The sequence below is a fragment of the Perognathus longimembris genome, chromosome 15 (assembly GCF_023159225.1).
Source record: "Perognathus longimembris pacificus isolate PPM17 chromosome 15, ASM2315922v1, whole genome shotgun sequence".
Classification (NCBI taxonomy): Eukaryota; Metazoa; Chordata; class Mammalia; order Rodentia; family Heteromyidae; genus Perognathus; species Perognathus longimembris.
The window spans coordinates 3,146,195-3,165,258 of record NC_063175.1 but is presented as its reverse complement, the minus strand read 5'-3'; the positions used below and the strand labels follow the sequence as shown (position 1 = coordinate 3,165,258).

Below are 19,064 nucleotides of genomic sequence, written 5' to 3'. Positions count from 1 at the left end.
CCAATGAAGATACAACACTTACAGAGCATGCTAGGCCGCACACAGTTGGCCAATAGAGTTACAGTCTGTCTCATAATATCTATTTGAACTAACCTATCATTCTATGCCTACTCACAGCAGGTTCCCTTGAAGCTCCCAGGCCTCAGTGGTCAATCTACATAACTTAACACAGTAAAGGGGAGGTTCCCTGAATAGGGTGGGGGAGGACTTAGTGGAGATGGAGTTGGCTTCTGCTCTTATCTGAGCTGGAGTCAACCTGAAGTCCCTCCACAGTTAATGATGGCACTGGGCAGATCTGGCCTCCCTTTTACAAAAGTGCCTGCGGGGGGTGGTGGGGGGGAACGAAGAGAGAAAACAGGGATGGGCTCTGGGGGCTTCGCGAGTCTCAGGATGCGGCGCCGGAAAGAGTTGTCCCACCATGGCAGTTTGGCACCAGGTGGGGTGGAGCAGGGCGCGCGTCCCGCGAAGACGCGGCAGTGGAGCGCTGGGAATGGCGGCGGGAGCCCTCGCACACCTGGTGTTTCCAGGTCCCGATCTGTGAACAGGTGGTGGGGTGCGTGGAGAGCCTTTGGGCTCTGCGCGGCTACGGGTGGGAGGGCCCCCGCTTGGGTTCACAAGCGGCGGCGTGTGCTGGGGCCAGTGCGGACTCGGGTGGCGCAGGGCGTCTAGTGCAAAAATCTTTGGGCCGCCGAGCGCGGTGCAGCGAAAGCGCGGGAACGCTGCCGGAGCACAGAGCTGCAGCTTGGCGCCCAGGTAGCATGAGCGGCAGTAGCGCGGCGCCCCCAAAGCGCATGAGCGCCGGAGCGGCTGGCGCCCCCGGCAGCTGTGGGCAGTGCTTAGTGTGGCAGCGTCCCAGGGCGCACAGCATTGCGCGCCCCCTCCACCCACAAAGTGCTTGGCGACTGGAAACTGCTTTATACTGGCTCCCTCCCCCCCCTTGCCTCTGAGGCCTGGGAAGGCTGGATAATCTGCTTTAAAGGAAACAAAAGGGTTGCTGGGTTTTTTTTGTCAATGTTCCGCTAGTCGGAAATTCGTTAACTCTGAGTTTGTGGGCTAAATTCTAAACTTAGTTAACAACCTGCAGCTGGGTGGGGACTCAGACTAACAGACCTCCCTCCAGCGATTGCGCTGCAGCTGGGTGGGGTTGGAACCAGGAAAGCCTCAAATTATAAACTAAAATGAAATATAAAAAGGGAAACAGAGTTTAATGCAGCAATAAGTAATTTGGTTGGATTTCCTATAATTACCAGTCCAATGATACAAAAATTGGAGGAGTTTTTCTGGATGGATGGAAGTTTGCTTATCTGGTGTGATTTGAAAAATTGTCATGTTGGGAGTCACAGATTTGTCTTGGGATTGGGTGACTAGGAGAGGTTTCCTTTTTATTTTTTATTCAACCACATGGTTCTTATGGGCAAATTAATACCATTTGCCACTGGAATTCCAGAAAACTTAAATGGCCAATCAGAAAAGCAATTTTAAGAGCGCTCAGGGTTCATATGTGTGTCTGTGTGTCTGTATGTCTATCTGATAAAATTTAAAAGTAAAACAAAATAGGTTTTCAACCCAATGTTCGGATGCAGGCAATGTGTCTAAGAGAAACTCCATAAGGTTCAAATATGCAGCATGTGGTGTAAGTACAGTGATGTAAAACCAGTGTGTTATTCTTTATATTCAGTGTGTTAAAAGTCAAGTGTATATCTAGTCCTGACAATTCTTTGTCATAAATTAAGATTTTACCTTCCCATTTTTATCTCCTGTGTCCTCGTAAACTTGCAAGATCCAGAAATTGGAATCATTTCATACAAATGTGACTATTAACCTAAATATTCCAGACCCAAAATTAAACATTTTGCTTCCTAGGATGCAGGTCCAACGCGTGTGCTAGGTGTCTGTTCCCAAGATGCCTGATTTCACTACTAACGATTCCTTGGTTTCTCTCTCTCGCATTGGAAACTGCTCAAACAATTTATAAATCTTGTAAAAATTTAAATAGTCCTATCATGGGCTGGGGATATGGCCTAGTGGGCAAGAGTGCTTGCCCCGTATACATGAGGCCCTGGGTTCAATTCCCCAGCACCATATATATAGAAAATGGCCAGAAGTGGCACTGTGACTCAAGTGGCAGAGTGCTAGCCTTGAGCAAAAAGAAGCCAGGGACAGTGCTCAGGCCCTGAGTCCAAGCCCCAGGACTCGCCAAAAAAAAGAAAAATATATATATATGAAAAGCTGTTAAATAGTCCTATAATAAGTTACTCCAGGTTAAAATATCATAGTTATGTTGGGGGGCTCTGGACCCCCTTTTCACCTATCTCCCTGGGGAAATGCCTGAACCCAAACTATGAAAGACACTCAGCCCTACCCCTCCCACCGACAGAAGGAGTAAGGCATATCTTTGTGGACTCTGCTGAGTTGAGGAGAAATGTCGAAATCCCCTTCTTCTCTTCCTGTTAATGGCGGAAGGGGAGGGGACAGGCAAAAGCCAGCTGTGGCCTCTTAAAAGGCACAGCTGTCCCCAACACTACTACCAGATGTCAGAGACTGAGACTGTTGAATACATTGGTAATAATTTGTCATATCTGTTAGTTACCTTTGCTCACTGCAGTATCACAAGGTGAGTGCCCTAGTTTCATAGATCCGTGCTGGAAGGTGCAGCTTTTTTTTTTTTTTTTGTCAGTCATAGGGCTTGAACTGGGCACTGTCCCTGAGCTTCTTTAAGCTCAAGGCTAGCACTTGAGCCACAGCAACACTTCTGGATTTTTCTATTTATGTGGTACTGAGGAATTGAACCCTGGCCTTCATGCATACTAGGCAAGCACTCTGCCACTGAGCCACCTTCTCATCCCTGCAACTTACTTTTATCATGTTCATTCTGACTTACGTGAGAATAGTTCTGAAAACTAGAAAGTGAAAATGGAGGCAGACACCAATTCAATTGAAGGAGTTTCCTAATCCCATGGAAGTTATGGTAGAACTCAGGATTGTGTACCACAGTTTATACTGTTGTTTCTACCACTATCAGGTGTGAACTGAGGTTAGAGCCTCTCTAGATTGAATTTTCATCTCTGAAATGAGGGATTTGAACCGGATTTTATTGTTTTCTATGATTTTGACACTCCATGATCACTTGTGAAATTAAGATGGCACAAAGGCAGAAAGAAGTCCAACTTCTTGGAAAGCCACCAGACTCAACATCAGGAGAGTATCGAGTTATGTAAAAATTGCATCTGTATGAAGTTTCACAAGTCACTGTTTGTACAGTTACCAGTGATCAGCAATTTTTGTATAAAGCACTCAGAAACAAGCATTTCTAGCTTTGTAGACTATATTGTCTCTGTTGCCAATTGTTCAACTCTTCCATTCTCACGTGATAGCTGTTGGGACTGTTTTGGCCTTGGTGGAAGAAGGGTGCCAAGAGTGAGACGCTGCCCTTCCCCCAGCCCTGGGACAATGTGGGAGGGAGCCCCTCCCACCCTCAACCGGAAAAGAAGCCCCCTGTCCCTTCGGAGGCGAATACGTGCATGCCACCAAGATAGAGTTGCCCAGCCCAGAAAGGAAGTTCCACGATCACTTGAGTGGCAGCACAGTCAGCCAATCAGTCAGTCACCCCAAGTCCTTCCCCTTCCGCCTGTGTCATTGTAATAAATTTCTCTGGCCTGCCCTTGGGGGCTGAGATGCATCCCACCATCGCAGCGTGTCCCTGATGCCTTCTTTCTGCCTCCGCTCCTGGTAACATGTGAGGGGAATGGGGGGGAGGGGAGGCTTCAGCAACCTTTCCTCAACTTAGCGCAAGTCCACGAGAGTACGCCTTGGCCTTCTGCCGGCAGAAGGCAAGGCTGAGTGCTCTTTCATAGATTTTAGGGTTCAGGCATTTTCCCCGGGAGATCGGGGAGAAAGGGGTCATTCAGATCACGACAATAGCACTTATAGCCCTTGTGCACGTGAACATGTGTGTTGTGGCCCCATACTAGTTTGCTAACTTATGATTCAGAACATTATTGACATTCTCTTTCTTTCTTTTTTTTTTTGCCAGTCCTGGGCCTTGGACTCAGGGTCTGAGCACTGGCCCTGGCTTCTTTTTGCTCAAGGCTAACACACTGCCACTTGAGCCACAGAGCCACCTCTGGCCTTTTCTATATATATGGTGCTGAGGAATCAAACACAGGGCTTCATGTATACAAGGCAAGCTCTCTTGCCACTAGGCCATATTCCCAGCCCCTTGACATTCTGAAGTCTTAATTTAAGCAAGGAAATGGGAAATCAGGCAAAAAATGGGAGAAAAGCCACTCTTCACCAATGTAATTTTATTAACTATATATAAATATAAAAAAACTGCTTTTTACACATCTGAAAGTAATAACACAAAGCTGGCACTCATGGCTCATGCTTGTAATCCTAGCTTCTCAGGAAGTGATTGGGTAGGAAAAGTCTGTGAGACTCTAATATCCAATAAACTGCTAAGAAAAAGCTGGAAGTACTGCTGTGCCTCAAGTGGTACAGTGCTAGCACTGAGTAAAAGAAGCTTAGGAACAGAACCCAGACCCTGAGTTCAAGCCCTATGACCAAAGACCAAAGACCAAAAACCAAAACCAAACCCTAACATGTTATTTCAGGTTATCCCTATTTCATCTGGTAAACTAGATTCTTAAAGGACAGGACATTCAACATTGTATCTTCACTCATCAGAAGCCTTAAGAAGAGCAGCATTCTTTTTATACTTTTCTGTAATCTCTCTAATATTGTCCAGGAGATCTTCAGACATACATTCTTCAAATTCCCGATCAGCTTTAGCAATTTGCTCCTCCAGATGTTTCTAGTGAAAACAATAATTATTACTGTTAAAAACATGAATTTTGTTTAAAGTGTGAAATTTACAAAGAAGAACAATAGTTTTAAGTTAAAAACACAAATAAAAACGTTCTTGTTTCCATCATATAGGCTCTTTTGTCTTTTCTTACTCCTGTTCTCCACAGTAGAATATGCCCACATGGTGTTATTTTATTTTCCTTAACACATCCCCCACATATGGATCTCTAGCATATGTACTTGCCATACAATGATGCTTTGGCTAATGATGAGCTACACACACAAAGATGGATCCACAGTATGATACTATTTAATAATGACATCTTAGTTTGTTCAACTAACATTCTTAATGTTTACAAAACAGTGAATTTGGGGCTGGGAATATGGCCTAGTGGTAGAGTGCTTGCCTCGTATACATGAAGCCCTGGGTTCAATTTCCCAGCACCATGTATACAGAAAACAGCCAGAAGTGGTGCTGTGGCTCAAGTGGCAGAGTGCTAGTCTTGAGCAAAAAGAAGCCAGGGATAGTGCTCAAGCCCTGAATTCAAGCCCCAGGACTGGCAAAAAACAACAAAAACAAAAAAACAGTGAAATTATCTAACAACACATTTCCCAAAATATGTCATCATTATGCAATACATGAACTGTATTGCTTTATTGGGACCTGGTTTTCAGTTTCATATTTATTAAGTGATAATGAATGCAGTATTCTGAAATTTTTCTCACCTGGTATATTTTAAGATTTACTCATTAATAAAGACAGCTGAAGTTTATATGTTATATAGTACTCTAAAATAACTTATTTATTTACCTATTTTATTTATTTATTGTTATATATAAATTGTATATGTGTGTACACACACAGTGTTTATTCACCTATCTTACTATTAATGGATTTTGCTTTTCCCCCAAGGAATGGTATGCTGCATTATAACACTCCTAGGTTTTATTTCCTTATTAATTAGCTTTGGTAATAATGAGTTTGAATTCCCAGCCTTTTACTTGGTAGGCAAGTGCTATCCCTTGAGCCAAGCACCTAGCTTCCTCTCCCCCCCTCACATTCACTCACACACACTCACTCACACACACACACACACTCACACACACACAGAGGGATTTTGAACTTTTTTTTTTGGGCCAGTCCTGGGACTTGAACTCAGGACCTGGACACAGTCCCTGAGCTTCTTTTGTTCAACGCTAGCACTCTACCACTTGAGCCACAGTGCCACTTCCAGCCTTTTCTGTTTATGTGGTGCTGAGGAATTGAACCCAGTGCTTCATGCATGTGAGGCAAGCACCCTACCTCTATGCCACCTTCCTAGTCTCAACTTTGAACTTTCTACACACCAAAAGAAACAGTATAAATGGAATTAAGTTCAACTTTTTTTTTTTTTTGGTACCAGTGCCAAGGCTTGATCTCAGTGTCTAGGTCCCTGGGCTTTTCTGTTTTGTTTTGTTTTCTTCCCTAAGGCTAGTTCTCTACTATTTGAGCTAGAGCTCCACTCTGGCTTTTTGATGGGTAATTGAAGATAACAATCTCATGGATTTTCCTGCCCAGGCTAGCTTTGAACTATGATCGTTAAGATTTCAGTCTCTTGAGTTGCTAGGATTACAGGCATGAGCCACTGGTGCCTGACTTCTACCTTATTTTTGAGTTAGGGTCTTTTCTGTGCCTAGCAGTCCAATCTGCTATCCTCTAGGGATGATAAACACATACCACTTTGCCCAGCCATGTTCTTTTCTTACAGCTAGAATAACAGGCATGGGTTACTGTACTCAGACACTGAGTAAGGAGGACTTCTGTGAACTTTTTTTATGCCCTGGCCAGCTTCAAACCTAAATCCTCTTAACTCTGCCTTCCAGGTAGTTAGGATTAGCAGCTTGAGCTATCATAGCTGATGTCTAGTCCGGACCTTTTTACTTTTCTTATTTGTCAAATGAGATCTCAGTTTCTCCAGGCCAACCTAGACTGTAATCCTATTTATGTTTTATGCATAGCTGGGGTGACAGAAACACATTACCATGTCCAGCTTTTTATTGTTGAAATGGGGTCTCACCAACTCTTTGTACCGGATGACCTTGAACCCCAATCCTTCCGATCTAGCCTCCCAAGAAGCTAAGATTATAGATGTGAGGCACCACATCCAATTCAAGAGCAGTTTTTCTTAAACCATTCTTACCTAAAAGTTGTTATCTAGGAATTTGATAGCTTACCAATTTAAGTTTATAGGGTTCTATAAAGCAGGTTAGAGGAGTAGTTATATATACATATATGTGGTGCTGAGGAATCGAACCCAGGGCTTCATGCACATGAGGCAAGCACTCTTGCCACTAGGCCATATTCCCAGCCCAGGAGTAGTCTTATTTTTGAGCTTTTTTTTCCTTTTTCTTATGATGCTGGGATTAAACCTAAGGATATGCATATAATAGTAAACACTTTACCATTAAATTATACTCCTAGTCTGCTGATGAATTTTTTTTTGCCAGTCCTGGGGCTTGAATTCAGGGCCTGAGCACTGGCCCTGGCTTCTTTTTGTTCAAGGCTAGCACTGTACTGCTTGAGCCACAGCACCAGTTCTGGCTTTTTCTATATATGTGGTGCTAAGGAATCGAACCCAGGGCTTCATGTATACAAGGCAAGCACTTTTACCACTAGGCCATATTACTAGCCCCCCTCCTGCCCCCGATTAATTTTTAAGCTATGTGAAGAGTCCCTGGGAATAGGGTAAATAATCTTCACTTTGTCCTATGTTTATATGAAATTATATAAAGGAAAATCACTTATTATGATATTTATTCAAACAAAACAAATTATCTTATAAAATACACAAGTTTTACTATCAGAATTATGATAAAAACAGTTTGGTGTGTGTGTGTGTGTGTGTGTATAAAATACACAAGTGTTACTGTCTATCAGAATTATGATAAAAACAGTTTGTGTGTGTGTGTGTGTGTGTGTGTGTGTGTGTGTGTGTGTGTTGGTCCTAGGGTTTGAACTCAGGGTCTGGGTGCTGTCACTGAGCCTTTTTGCTCAAGGCTACCACTCTACCACTTGAGCCACAGCTCCACTACAGCTTTTTGGTGGTTAACTGTAGATAAGAACTAATAGACTCTCTTGCCTAGGCTGGCTTTGAACTGTGATCCTCAGATCTCAGCCGCCTGAGTAGCTATGATTACAAATGTGAGCCACTGGTGCCTGGCTTCTGATATATTTTATCATTAAATTACTATAGAAACAGAGTGAAAGTCCACCAAGTTTTCAAGTCTTTCTTAGAATGCAAGAAAACCTTCACACTTACTTCTACAGACCCGACATGTGTAGCAACTATCTCTAAAAGACGTTGCAAGTTATTTCCCACTTTGCGTCTTTCTTCAGTTGTGGTCTGCACAACTAGTTGGTACCTGCAGAAGAAAAGCTCTTGTTTAAGAAGTCTGTATCATACCTGAAAAAAATCAGTTAGCTCACTTTCTATTTCTATAGTCAATAAAACCAAGATGTGATTGGTCTAAGTGCTGTTTGCTGTACAGAGTCTGGCTACCAATCATTAAAAGAGAAATAAAAGCATTTTTAAAGATTTTGTGTAAGCAATAAAACAAAATAGTAAGCATCAAAACCTCATGCTTGGGGCTGGGAATGTGGCTTAGGCGAAGAATGCTTGCCCAGCATTCACAAAGCCCTGTGTTCCATCCCTTAGTATCATATAAACAGAAAAAGCTGGAAGTGGTACTGTGGCTGAAGAGGTAGAGCCTTGAGCAAAAAAGAAGCCAGTGACAGTGCTTAGGCCCTGAGTCCAAGCTCCAAGACTGGCAAACAAACAAACAACCCTCATGCTTCTACATAAACGGCTTACTAACACAACCCTCCCTCTTTCTATTGCCTCAGCCCCATCCCACACTGTACCTGGGGACTGATTCTAGGGCTGGCCTGGTTACAATCCTCCGACTTGTATTTCCTTGTGTTGCGGGGATAATAGATGTATGACACTGTGCCCAGCCATTACAGTACAATTTGAATTGGTTTAAACTTTTGTGTTGTTCTCAAGGGTTCAAAAGCATTCATTAATTAGGCCTAAAGTAAATTATTTCCAGGTGGGCAATAAATTTAACAGTAGCAGGATATATTTCAAGTTTTAAGTTGTTTGCTTAAGTTCTAGTCATGACTCTTTCCAAAATAGGCTTATAAGAGAAATTAAGGGGGGGGGAAACCATTCTTACTTATAGACGTTTTAAATAAAATGGAAACAAACATATAAATCTTGGCAGGTAAACTTACTCCCGCTGAACAGTATCTAACTCGTTCATAGCTTCACTGAGTCCCTCATTAACAGCACTCTCCAGCAGGTGCTTGTGTTTCTCCAAGGACTCAAGCTCATTAGCACATTTTTCATCCTCTTCCTCTGCTTCCTATCAGGATAAAGTCAAAGTTATATTTGTTTCTTTGATACTTTTGTATCCACATACTCAAGGTAGATTAAAATTAAATCAAGCTCTTAAGAGAAGCATCAGGCTGCGTCATCTTCAGGATGTTTACTGTCTTACACAGAGGAATTTTATACTAACAACACAAATGTGACCTTTTACAAGAGGCCTGTAAAGTATTCACTCAGCAACATCTTCAAGTGTGACTCAGAGAAAATGTTGATAGTCTTTTCCTACTACTTTTTGGCAGTACTGGGGACTGAACTTAGGGTTTGGGCTTTCTAGGCAAGTGCTGTACTATTTGAGCCATGTCTCTAGTCCAACTTTTGATATTTCGATTAAAAAATTTTCATGAGCATAAAATTAGCTAGGTCATTATTTCATAGTAGTATCAACTGTATACAGAAAGTATATATTCTTTTTTTTTTAACTATATTTTTTTGTGTTTTCTTTTTTGGTACTGGGGATCGAACCCAGGACGTTGCACTTGCTAGGCAAGCGCTTTGCCACTGAGCTACATCCCAGCCCCAGAAAGTATATATTCTAAATTCAAATTCTAGGTTTCCGAAGGTAAGGTCAGTAGCTTAAGTATCATCAATTTTCCATTTAGTGTTACAGAGAATAAACACAAACACTCATATAGAATATATGCTAAAATAATAATGGGGTTGAAGAATATGACTCAAGTGGTAAGGGCCTGCTTAGCCAGTACTACAAAAAGGAAAGAAAATAAAGAGAAAAGATTACACATTTCACATTCAGGCTTTTTACTGGTTGAGGTAGGGTTTCAAACATTTTTTGCCTGAACTGCTCTTGAAACACTATCTTCCCCATATCCTGAGTAGGTAGGATTACAAGGTTACAAGTGTGAGTGTCTATAGCTGGATTTGCTTTTTTGGAGGGGGCCAGTCCTGGGGCTTGAACTGAGGGCCTGGGTACTGCCCCTGAGCTTCTTTTGCTCAAGGCTAGCACTCTACCACTTGAGCCACAGCACCACTTCTGGCCTTTGCTGTTTGTGTGGTACTGAGGAATGAAACCCATGGCTACATGCATGCTAGGCCAACCACTCTATCTACCTCTAAGTCACATTTCCAGCCCTCCCCCTCCCTCTTTTTATAGATAGGGTAAATGCGTGCTTAGTCAATCAATGATAGAACTTTGGCTAACTTCAACAAACTAGGAAAGTTCTCACCTTAACTTTTTGCTGATAAAGATCATCCAGCTTTTGAACTTCTTCCTTGAGAGTCCTCACACTTTTTTTGCTTTCTGTTTTCATTGTATTCAACTAGGGAAATAAAACTTTGGTTGAGACATGAAATACATTTTGACAAGTTACTTAACTATGTTATAAGGTATATACCATATATAAAAGATAGGTTGAATTAATTACATATGCTCCCTTGCATATGCTTCTCATATAATAATGAAAAATCCCTTCTACAGGACACTCATTTCTTCCTTTATAAGTAAGAAGATGGACTGGAAAGAATGCAGTTTTCTTAGTCTCATACAAGTCAAAGTCAGATGTTTTAACTCAGATGACACTTTCTAAAGGTAAATATACTATCGCGAAGTGATTAATACAGTGTTTCACCATAATCACTTGCAATAGGAAAGAGACATTCAAGTAACCATATTTTGCCTCAAGATGGGTTAAAACCATGTTTACCCATCTCAGAGCAGCTTTAATGTCTGCTTTACTCAAGGTGCAATGACTTCAAAACCATTTTTATTATAAAAATACACATTTGCAATGCAGTAAATTGAAGAAAAATTTCAAAGAAACAACAATTATGTATTCACAAATTAATAACTTCATTATTGGTTTTTACACTTCTCTCCCTAATATTTTTCATTCATTCACTCAAGGGGCCTGAATCTGTTTATAACTCAAGATACTGTAAAATTACTTCAATGACTCTTATCTCTTTTATTACCAACAAAGCCATCCAAATAGATTTTCATCACTCTACCTTCTAAGCAAACATCTCTGTAACATCTTTCCTTCTTTCTTCAGTCAGTTGCCAGTCTCAAACATTCATTTTCTTCCTGGCTCTTCAATGGATTCCATGCCTTTCTATTTCTTCATGGACCACATTCCAAGCTGTCAGTGTCTTTTATTCTGAATTATTTAACTTTGCCTTCTTTATTTATTTTATTTGAGACAGAATTTTGCTATGAGGCTAGTAATCATCCTGCCTCAGCCTCTCAAGTGCTGGGATTACAGGCTTTCAATGCCATGCTCAGCTTGCTCTTTCTTTCTTATACTCCATACATCATTTTTTTTTTTTTTTTTTGCCAGTCCTGGTGCTTGAACGGAGGGCCTGAGCACTATCCCTGAGGTTCTTTTGCTCAAAGGCAGCACTCTACCTCTTGAGCCACAGCACCAATTCTGGCCTTTTCTGTTTATGTGGTGCTGAGGAATCAAACCCAGGGCTTCATGCATGCTAGCTAGGCAAGCACTCTACCACTAGGCCACATTCCCAGCCCCAGCCTTTTAGTTTCTTCCACAAAAAAGAAACCAAATCACCCCTTCCCCTTCCTTCCTTTCTTCTAGTGTTCTAAATCCTTTCCTCAGATACAAGTATTGATTGTCTAACTCGGCATAGTCAATGAAGAGTAGTTTATTCATCATATCTCCTCTTCTACCAACAAAATTTCAAATGGGTAAGTTTTGTGGCTTGCAAATGTCACCAGCAAGAAAAAGTACTCATTCCTCACCTCCTGAACTTAGGACCTAGGGAATGCTAAACACAGACTCTACCTCTTAGCTACATTCACGTCCTCCTATTATTATGCTTGTCTTCCTTCCTTACTTTTTTTTTTTTTTTTTTTTTACCAATCATGGGGCTTGAACTCAGGGCCTGGGCATTGTCCCTGAGCTTCTTTTTGCTAAAGGCTAGCACTCTACCACTTCTTTCATTTCTAAAACCATGGAATTGCCCGGTTTCTTCTTTAAATCTTTTTTTTTTTGTTTTTTTTTGTTTTTTTTTGGCCAGTCCTGGGCCTTGGACTCAGGGCTTGAGCACTGTCCCTGGCTTCTTCCCGCTCAAGGCTAGCACTCTGCCACTTGAGCCACAGCGCCACTTCTGGCCATTTTCTGTATATGTGGTGCTGGGGAATCGAACCTAGGGCTTCATGTATACGAGGCAAGCACTCTTGCCTCTAGGCTATATCCCCAGCCCCTCTTCTTTAAATCTTGATCGATTCTTTTTAATTATCTGGTAGGCCTCCTTCTCTGCTTGTATTCTTGTTTGCTTCCTCCTGTGGCAGATGTTCCCCTGGAGGACTCTGATCCTTTTTGTAGTCTCACTTGCTCAATTGGGAGTGCTGCCTCCATCACACCTGGGAAATTTTACTCTCTTTGGTGCTAGTCCTAGGGCTTTGAACTCAGGGCCTGGTCACTGTCCCTGAGCTTTTTTGCTCAAAGGTAGCACCTATCTCTTGAGCCCACAACTTCACTTCTAGCCTTTTTGGTAATTTAATGGAGATAAGAGTCTCATGAACTTTCCTGCCCAAGCTGGCATCGAATCATGATCCTTAGGTGTCAGGCCCCTGAGGAGCTCAGATTACAGGTGTGAGCCACCCACACCAGGCCTGAGATCTCTTGGCAGCCTAAAGAGCTGAATTTCAGAATATCCCAGCATGAAACTCCTGCCCCCTACCCTAACTTTTTTTTTTTTTTTTTTGCCAGTCCTGGGGCTTGGACTCAGGGCCTGAGCACTGTCCCTGGCTGCTTCTTGCTCAAGGCTAGCACTCTGCCACTTGAGCCACAATGCCACTTCTGGCCATTTTCTGTATATGTGGTGCTGGGGAATCGAACCCAGGGCCTCATGTATACGAGGCAAGCACTCTTGCCACTAGGCCATATCCCCAGCCCCCTACCCTAACTTTTTGAGGTAGTCTTACTCTGTAGCCCAGGCTGGCTTTGAGCTCAGGACCTTCCTGTCTTACTTTCCCCAGTGCTGGGACTATAGACTCATCTTACCTCATGAGGCTATCTCTTATGTTCTTTATCAAGGAGAAGTAACATTACTACATACTTTTCTGCCAGAGATGACATGATATTTTTCATTTCTCCCCACATACAAATGAACTGCTAAAGTCTGTTGTTTCTATTTTCCAGTTTTCACCATAACAACCTTCATTCAGATCCTGATTTACTGCACAGGCTATTATTTCACATCTTGTTTGCTTTTAGTCATGGTTTTCTAATTTGGTCTTCCAAAAATACATTCTTAAAAATCTTCAATGGGATACAGATTTTATGATACCTCAAGGAATTCTGAAACAAGAATTTTCTGAAAATTGCTTTTACAGTGGACTTAAGAGGGTTAATGGAGAGGGGTGGAAGAAGTACTTTATATATATATATGTAAGAATAATGAATCTCATTTAAAATTGCTTAAAGGAGGTATGAGGATTCATAGGAAAGGAATAGGGGAGATGAATAAGAGTACCTTATTGCATATATAGAACTATCACAATAAAAAGGAGGAAAAAAGAGAAAAAAGAAAAATGATAAAACCCCTAAGCATTCACATAAATGAGAAAAATGGACTTTATTAGTCATTTGAGTATTCCTGAAACTGTACTGTTCAGAATAAAAAACTTGATGGAAAACTTAATATATCAGCTAGTTACTTCTAACCACAAATATAAGTAACTGCTTTTAAGGTAGTTACCTCAAATTTATTTATTAATTTTTTTGTAGTATTGGGATTAGAATGGACTACTGTGCTTGCTAAGCAAGTGCTTTCACTTGATCCACACCTTTGCATTAGTTATTTTAGTATTAAAAAAATATATTGAGTTATGTCAAGTTAAAGGGGCAAGTATACATAAAAAAGGAGATGTTTGTAAAGCCTAGATGTTCAAATTCTTTGATTAAACACTTCAAATTATTTTGTTTATATTCAACATTTTCTTTTTTACGTTTTATTAAAACATTAATTCCTTAGCAACTAGACAGTGAAAACATGTTTAGGTTTAATTTTACCTTTGCTTTTAATCACTTTATTTTATTACTTACTTGTTCTAATGTATCCTCCAAACCCATTTTTTTATTTAGAGCTTTATTCATTTCTTCTTCATTTCCGTTCAGGAGTTCCTTTAGAGGTACCTATAAAGTAGGTGATATATCATGTTTAGTTACAAAATCTTACTATTGAGGAGGTATCTTCATATAGCAATATAAGTCAGTTTGGAGAATAAAAGTAAAGCCATGACATTTAAAAACCTGCTATGCTACTGATAATAAAGTTTTTGTTTTTGTTTTCTTTTTTTTTAATGTTACTGAGGACTGAACTCAATGCCTTGTACTTGCGAGGCAGGTTCTGTACCACTTGAGCCTTCAGCCCCTTTTTCCATTGGTTATTTCAAGTTAGGGTCCCACTTTATGCTCAAGCTGGTGTGGGACATGACTTCTACTCCCAAGAAGAAGGAAAAGAAAGAGGTTCAGTGTTTCATTTCTTTGTTTAGTCCTAAATAATGGACATACTAAAGTTTGGATGCTTATAGATATCAACAGTATAATTTACTTACGTAAACTTGTGCCCTGTATTTAACAAGGCAGTGGGCACCAGCTTCAGGGTTAAATTTAATTTCAAAGTCATAACCTCTGGAATTCTCAGCACCTTTTGGGATAAGTTTTAATTTTCTGGCCAATTTGTGATACTCTGCTAACTGTGTTTCAATCTGGTAAGGAAAGAATACAAAAACTATGTTAAAAATAAAACAAGCCTATTCCATGTGATTTTCAGTTGCCATTTCTGCAATTTTATATAAAATTTTGTTTATTTGGTCTTCTATGCATAGTCTAATTGTAAATGTCAAATCCCTTTTCACAGCAATTATTAAATATAAGATCATATCTAACATTAAAAAAATTCAAGAAATCACTTATTATAGTATAACACCGATTTTCTGTACTTTAATAGAAGGTTTTTCTGTTCTTTCCTCCTACTTTCTCCTCTTCCTCCTCCTCTTCTCCTCCTCCTCTCCCTCCCTCCCTCCCTTCCTCCCTCCCTCCTTCCCTCCCTCCTCTCCCTTTTTTGGTTCTAGGGCTTGAACTCTGGGCCTGAGCATTGTCCCTGAGCTCTTCAGCTCAAGGCTAATGCTCTGCCACTTTGAACCACAGTATCACTTCCAGTTCTCTGGTGGTTAATTTGAGATAAGAGTCTCACGGACTTTCCTGCCTGGTCTGGGGAGGTCCCTCAGCAGGCTAAACATAGAGCTCCCCTATGACACAGCAGCCCCATGTTTGGTTAGCTACTCAAAAGATTACAAGCAAGACCACAGTAAAGCCACTAGCACAACAATGTTCATCACAGCACACTTTGTCATTGCTAAAATATTGAACCAACCCAGATGCCCCTCAGGAGGTTAATGGATCAAGAAACTGTGGTATATATACACAATGGAATTCTATGCTCTATCAGAAAGAATGACATTGCCCCCATATGTAAGGAAATGGAAGGACTTGGAAAAAAAAAATCATACTAAGTGAAGTGATCCAGACCCAAAGAAACATGGACTCTATGGTTTCCCTCCTAGGGAATAATCAATACACATCTAGGATAGTCCTAGCAGAAGATCACAATAGCTCAATAGCTACGTATATATGAACATATAAGATGATGCTAAGTTAAATGAACTCCAAGTTATAGAAATAAGTGGTTTATCACTGTTGTTATGTTCAATGTACCATGTGAAATTATGTCCTTCTGTTGTTGTTTTTGTATTCCCTTTCTGTGGTTATATCCCTGATAGCACTGTATCAGATTTTAGTACCCTGGATATTGTATATACATATAATGGAACTACGGAAAGGAAAGGGAATACCCAAATCGAGAGACAAAGGATAAAAAGACAAACCAATGCAACAGCAATACTTAAAAAACTGTATGGTGTAAACCAACTGTACAACTCATGGTGGGGAGAGGAAAATGGAAAGGGGGGAGGCAGGGGAAAAATGAGAGAGGAGGTTAGAAGTTGGGTAAGAAATGTACTCACTACCTTACATACGAAACTGTAACCCTATGTACGTCACTTTGACAATAAATGAAAAAAAAAAAAAAGATAAAATACCCCCCAAACTCCAAAGAACTGCGATCCTCAGATCTTAGCCTCCTGAATAGTTAGGATTACTTCCTTTTCCTTCTATTCCTTTTTCTTCTCTCTCTTTCTTCTCAGTACTGGGGTTTGAACTCTGGGCCTTTCATTTGCTAGGCAGGTCCTTTACCACTGTGTCATGTTCCAGTTCTTTTTTCTTCTCTATTTAATGAAAATAGTTCATGCACTTTGTGCTTAACTGCAGGGAGGGCAGACATATGACAGATGTGTCTCTAGATTTTCCTTTCCAGTTCTCCCAGTCAAACATCATATTAGCCCCTCATAAACTGAGATTCAGTTCAATGTTTACCTCAGAAGAGCTCCAAAAGGTTACTAGCAAGTTGACATACGGAACAAAAATGAACTAATCCAGAAACAAAGACAACAGATGACATGTTCGATAAAATTTGAACACTTACATCCAATTGCCATTCTTCCACACTGTTCTTAGACAACTCTCAGGCAACTCAGCTTTCTTCATTCTGTCCATGACCCTGCTCTGACCCATTCCCAGGCCACTGTCTTTATATTGGCCAGATTTTTAAATCCTTACACTACAATTAATCCTTCAGTACAACTAATCTTTGTTAAAATTAGAATTTTGTTAAACTTGGAATTTAACTAGTCCAGAGATATATAACTTTCCCTTCCTCACACAGGGTTTGACAGAAAGGTATACAGAAGTCATTAATTTTAGACCCATTAATTTAGTCTAACCATACTTCATTTCCTAAAGGAGGGCATGGTAGATATGAGAGACTGGATGACATGCTAAGATGCAAAGGTGGGTAGTAGTAAATCCAAGGCTAAAGCTCAGGATTACCAAATTCTAAGATCAAAGATTTGGGGGCTTACACCATTGGCTATTTCTTACCCTGAACATGACCAGAATCACTGAGCTCGGATAACAGGTATGAGCTACCTTTTTCTCTTTCTTTCATTTATTTATTCATTCATTCATTTTTTTAAAGATAATATTACTATGTAGTCTATGATGGCCTTTTGAGTGCAGGTATTACAGGCATGTACCACTCTTCTCCTTAAAGTATTAACTAGGTGCCTAGTAAGTATTTTTCCTTTTTTTAAAGCTGTGATGGTAAGGATCAAACAGCTTTGTGCATGCACAGCAAGTGCTCTACCATCGACCTATATTCCATACTCTCATTTTTCCTATTTATTTAATGGGCTACATTTAAAAATATGAGTAAGGAGTATATTCCAGTAGAGAATATCTATAATAGACAACAAAAATGAAAATAATCTTCAATTGTCTGGAAATATATATGGTCAAAAGGTATGCTTTATCAACACTGCTGGCTAAAATGTTAAAGTACTATCTATAAATACAATCACATTGAATAATCTGGTTCTTTTTGTTTTCTTTTGTGGAACTGGGTTTGGATTCAGGGCCTTGTATTTACTAAGCAGACACTCCACCAGTGGAGCCACTCTGCCAGCCATTTGTTTTCATTCTTTTCTTTCTTTCTTTCTTTTTTTTTTTTTGGCCAGTCCTGGGCCTTGGACTCAGGGCCTGAGCACTGTCCCTGGCTTCCTTTTTGCTCAAGGCTAGCACTCTGCCACTTGAGCCACAGCGCCACTTCTGGCCGTTTTCTGTATATGTGGTGCTGGGGAATCGAACCCAGGGCCTCATGTATACGAGGCAAGCTCTCTTGCCACTAGGCCATATCCCCAGCCCCTGTTTTCATTATTTTCTTTGCCAGTCCTAGGGCTTGACTCAGGGCTTGGGTTCTATCCCTGACTGAGCTTCTTTGTGCTCAAGGCTAGTGCTCTACACTTGAGCCATAGAATCACTTCTGGCATTTTCTTTTTTTTAATTTTTATTTTTTTTTAATAACTTATTTATTAAACAAATTTTTTTTTTTACAAGGTGTTGTGCAAAGGGAGTATAGTTACATAGTAGGGCAGTGTGTCCATTTCTTGTGATATCTTACACCCTGTTTTTCTTTCCCTTCCCTAGGTCAGATAGACATATATATAATACACAATGTACCAAGAACATATACAGTAGCCATGTGGCCTATGCCACATGGAAATTCGTCTAGGGCTTTAAATGTATTGTTGACAATAGACAATATGTCGACAATAGTCTTATATGAACGCACATACATAGCTTTTGAGCTATTGTGATCCACTGGGGCTGGGGATATAGCCTAGTGGCAAGAGTGCCTGCCTCGGATACACGAGGCCCTAGGTTCGATTCCCCAGCACCACATATACAGAAAATGGCCAGAAGCGGCGCTGTGGCTCAAGTGGCAGAGTGCTAGCCTTGAGCGGGAAGAAGCCAGGGACAGTGCTCAGGCCCCGAACTGGCCAAAAAAAAAAAAAAAAAAGCTATTGTGATCCACTGAGACGTCAATTTTTGACCTTTATATGTTGAGTAGTTTTTTGGTTTTAGTTACATAATGTAGGGTCGCTGACCCAAACCTGTGGAAAATACCATTTGACAAGAAGCTTTTGGTTTCACAGACCTGGTCTCTACTGTCTCCCCCACCCCCCACCTTAACAGTCATATATCAGGAAGATCATGCCCCTTTGTTTTCTGTGTTCTAGGCTTGAATCGCTCAGCATTATTTGCTCAAGTTCTGACCATTTCCCTGCGAATACTAATATTTCACCATTTCTAATTGCTATGTAATATTCCATTGTGTATAGGTACCATATTTTTTGGATCCATTAATCTGTGGAGGGGCATCTGGGTTGTTTCC

General features: G+C 40.7%; 1 protein-coding gene across 2 annotated transcripts in view; it reads right to left on the bottom strand.

Annotated features, from left to right (window-relative positions):
* Positions 1-4,575: 4,575 nt before the first annotated feature.
* The window catches only part of Ndc80 (NDC80 kinetochore complex component), a 42,519-nt gene continuing 28,030 nt past the window's right edge, over positions 4,576-19,064 (bottom strand). Inside the window, exons 12-17 of one of the 2 annotated variants that reach the window (XM_048363674.1) lie at positions 14,770-14,922; positions 14,258-14,347; positions 10,418-10,510; positions 9,080-9,210; positions 8,106-8,208; positions 4,576-4,813 (exon numbers count right to left, since the gene is read on the bottom strand). In XM_048363674.1, the coding sequence (XP_048219631.1) occupies positions 4,676-4,813; positions 8,106-8,208; positions 9,080-9,210; positions 10,418-10,510; positions 14,258-14,347; positions 14,770-14,922 (708 nt within the window). In that variant the 3' untranslated portion in view covers positions 4,576-4,675. The remainder of the gene's footprint in view (positions 4,814-8,105; positions 8,209-9,079; positions 9,211-10,417; positions 10,511-14,257; positions 14,348-14,769; positions 14,923-19,064) is intronic. The other variant, XR_007213442.1, reaches the window with a different exon arrangement.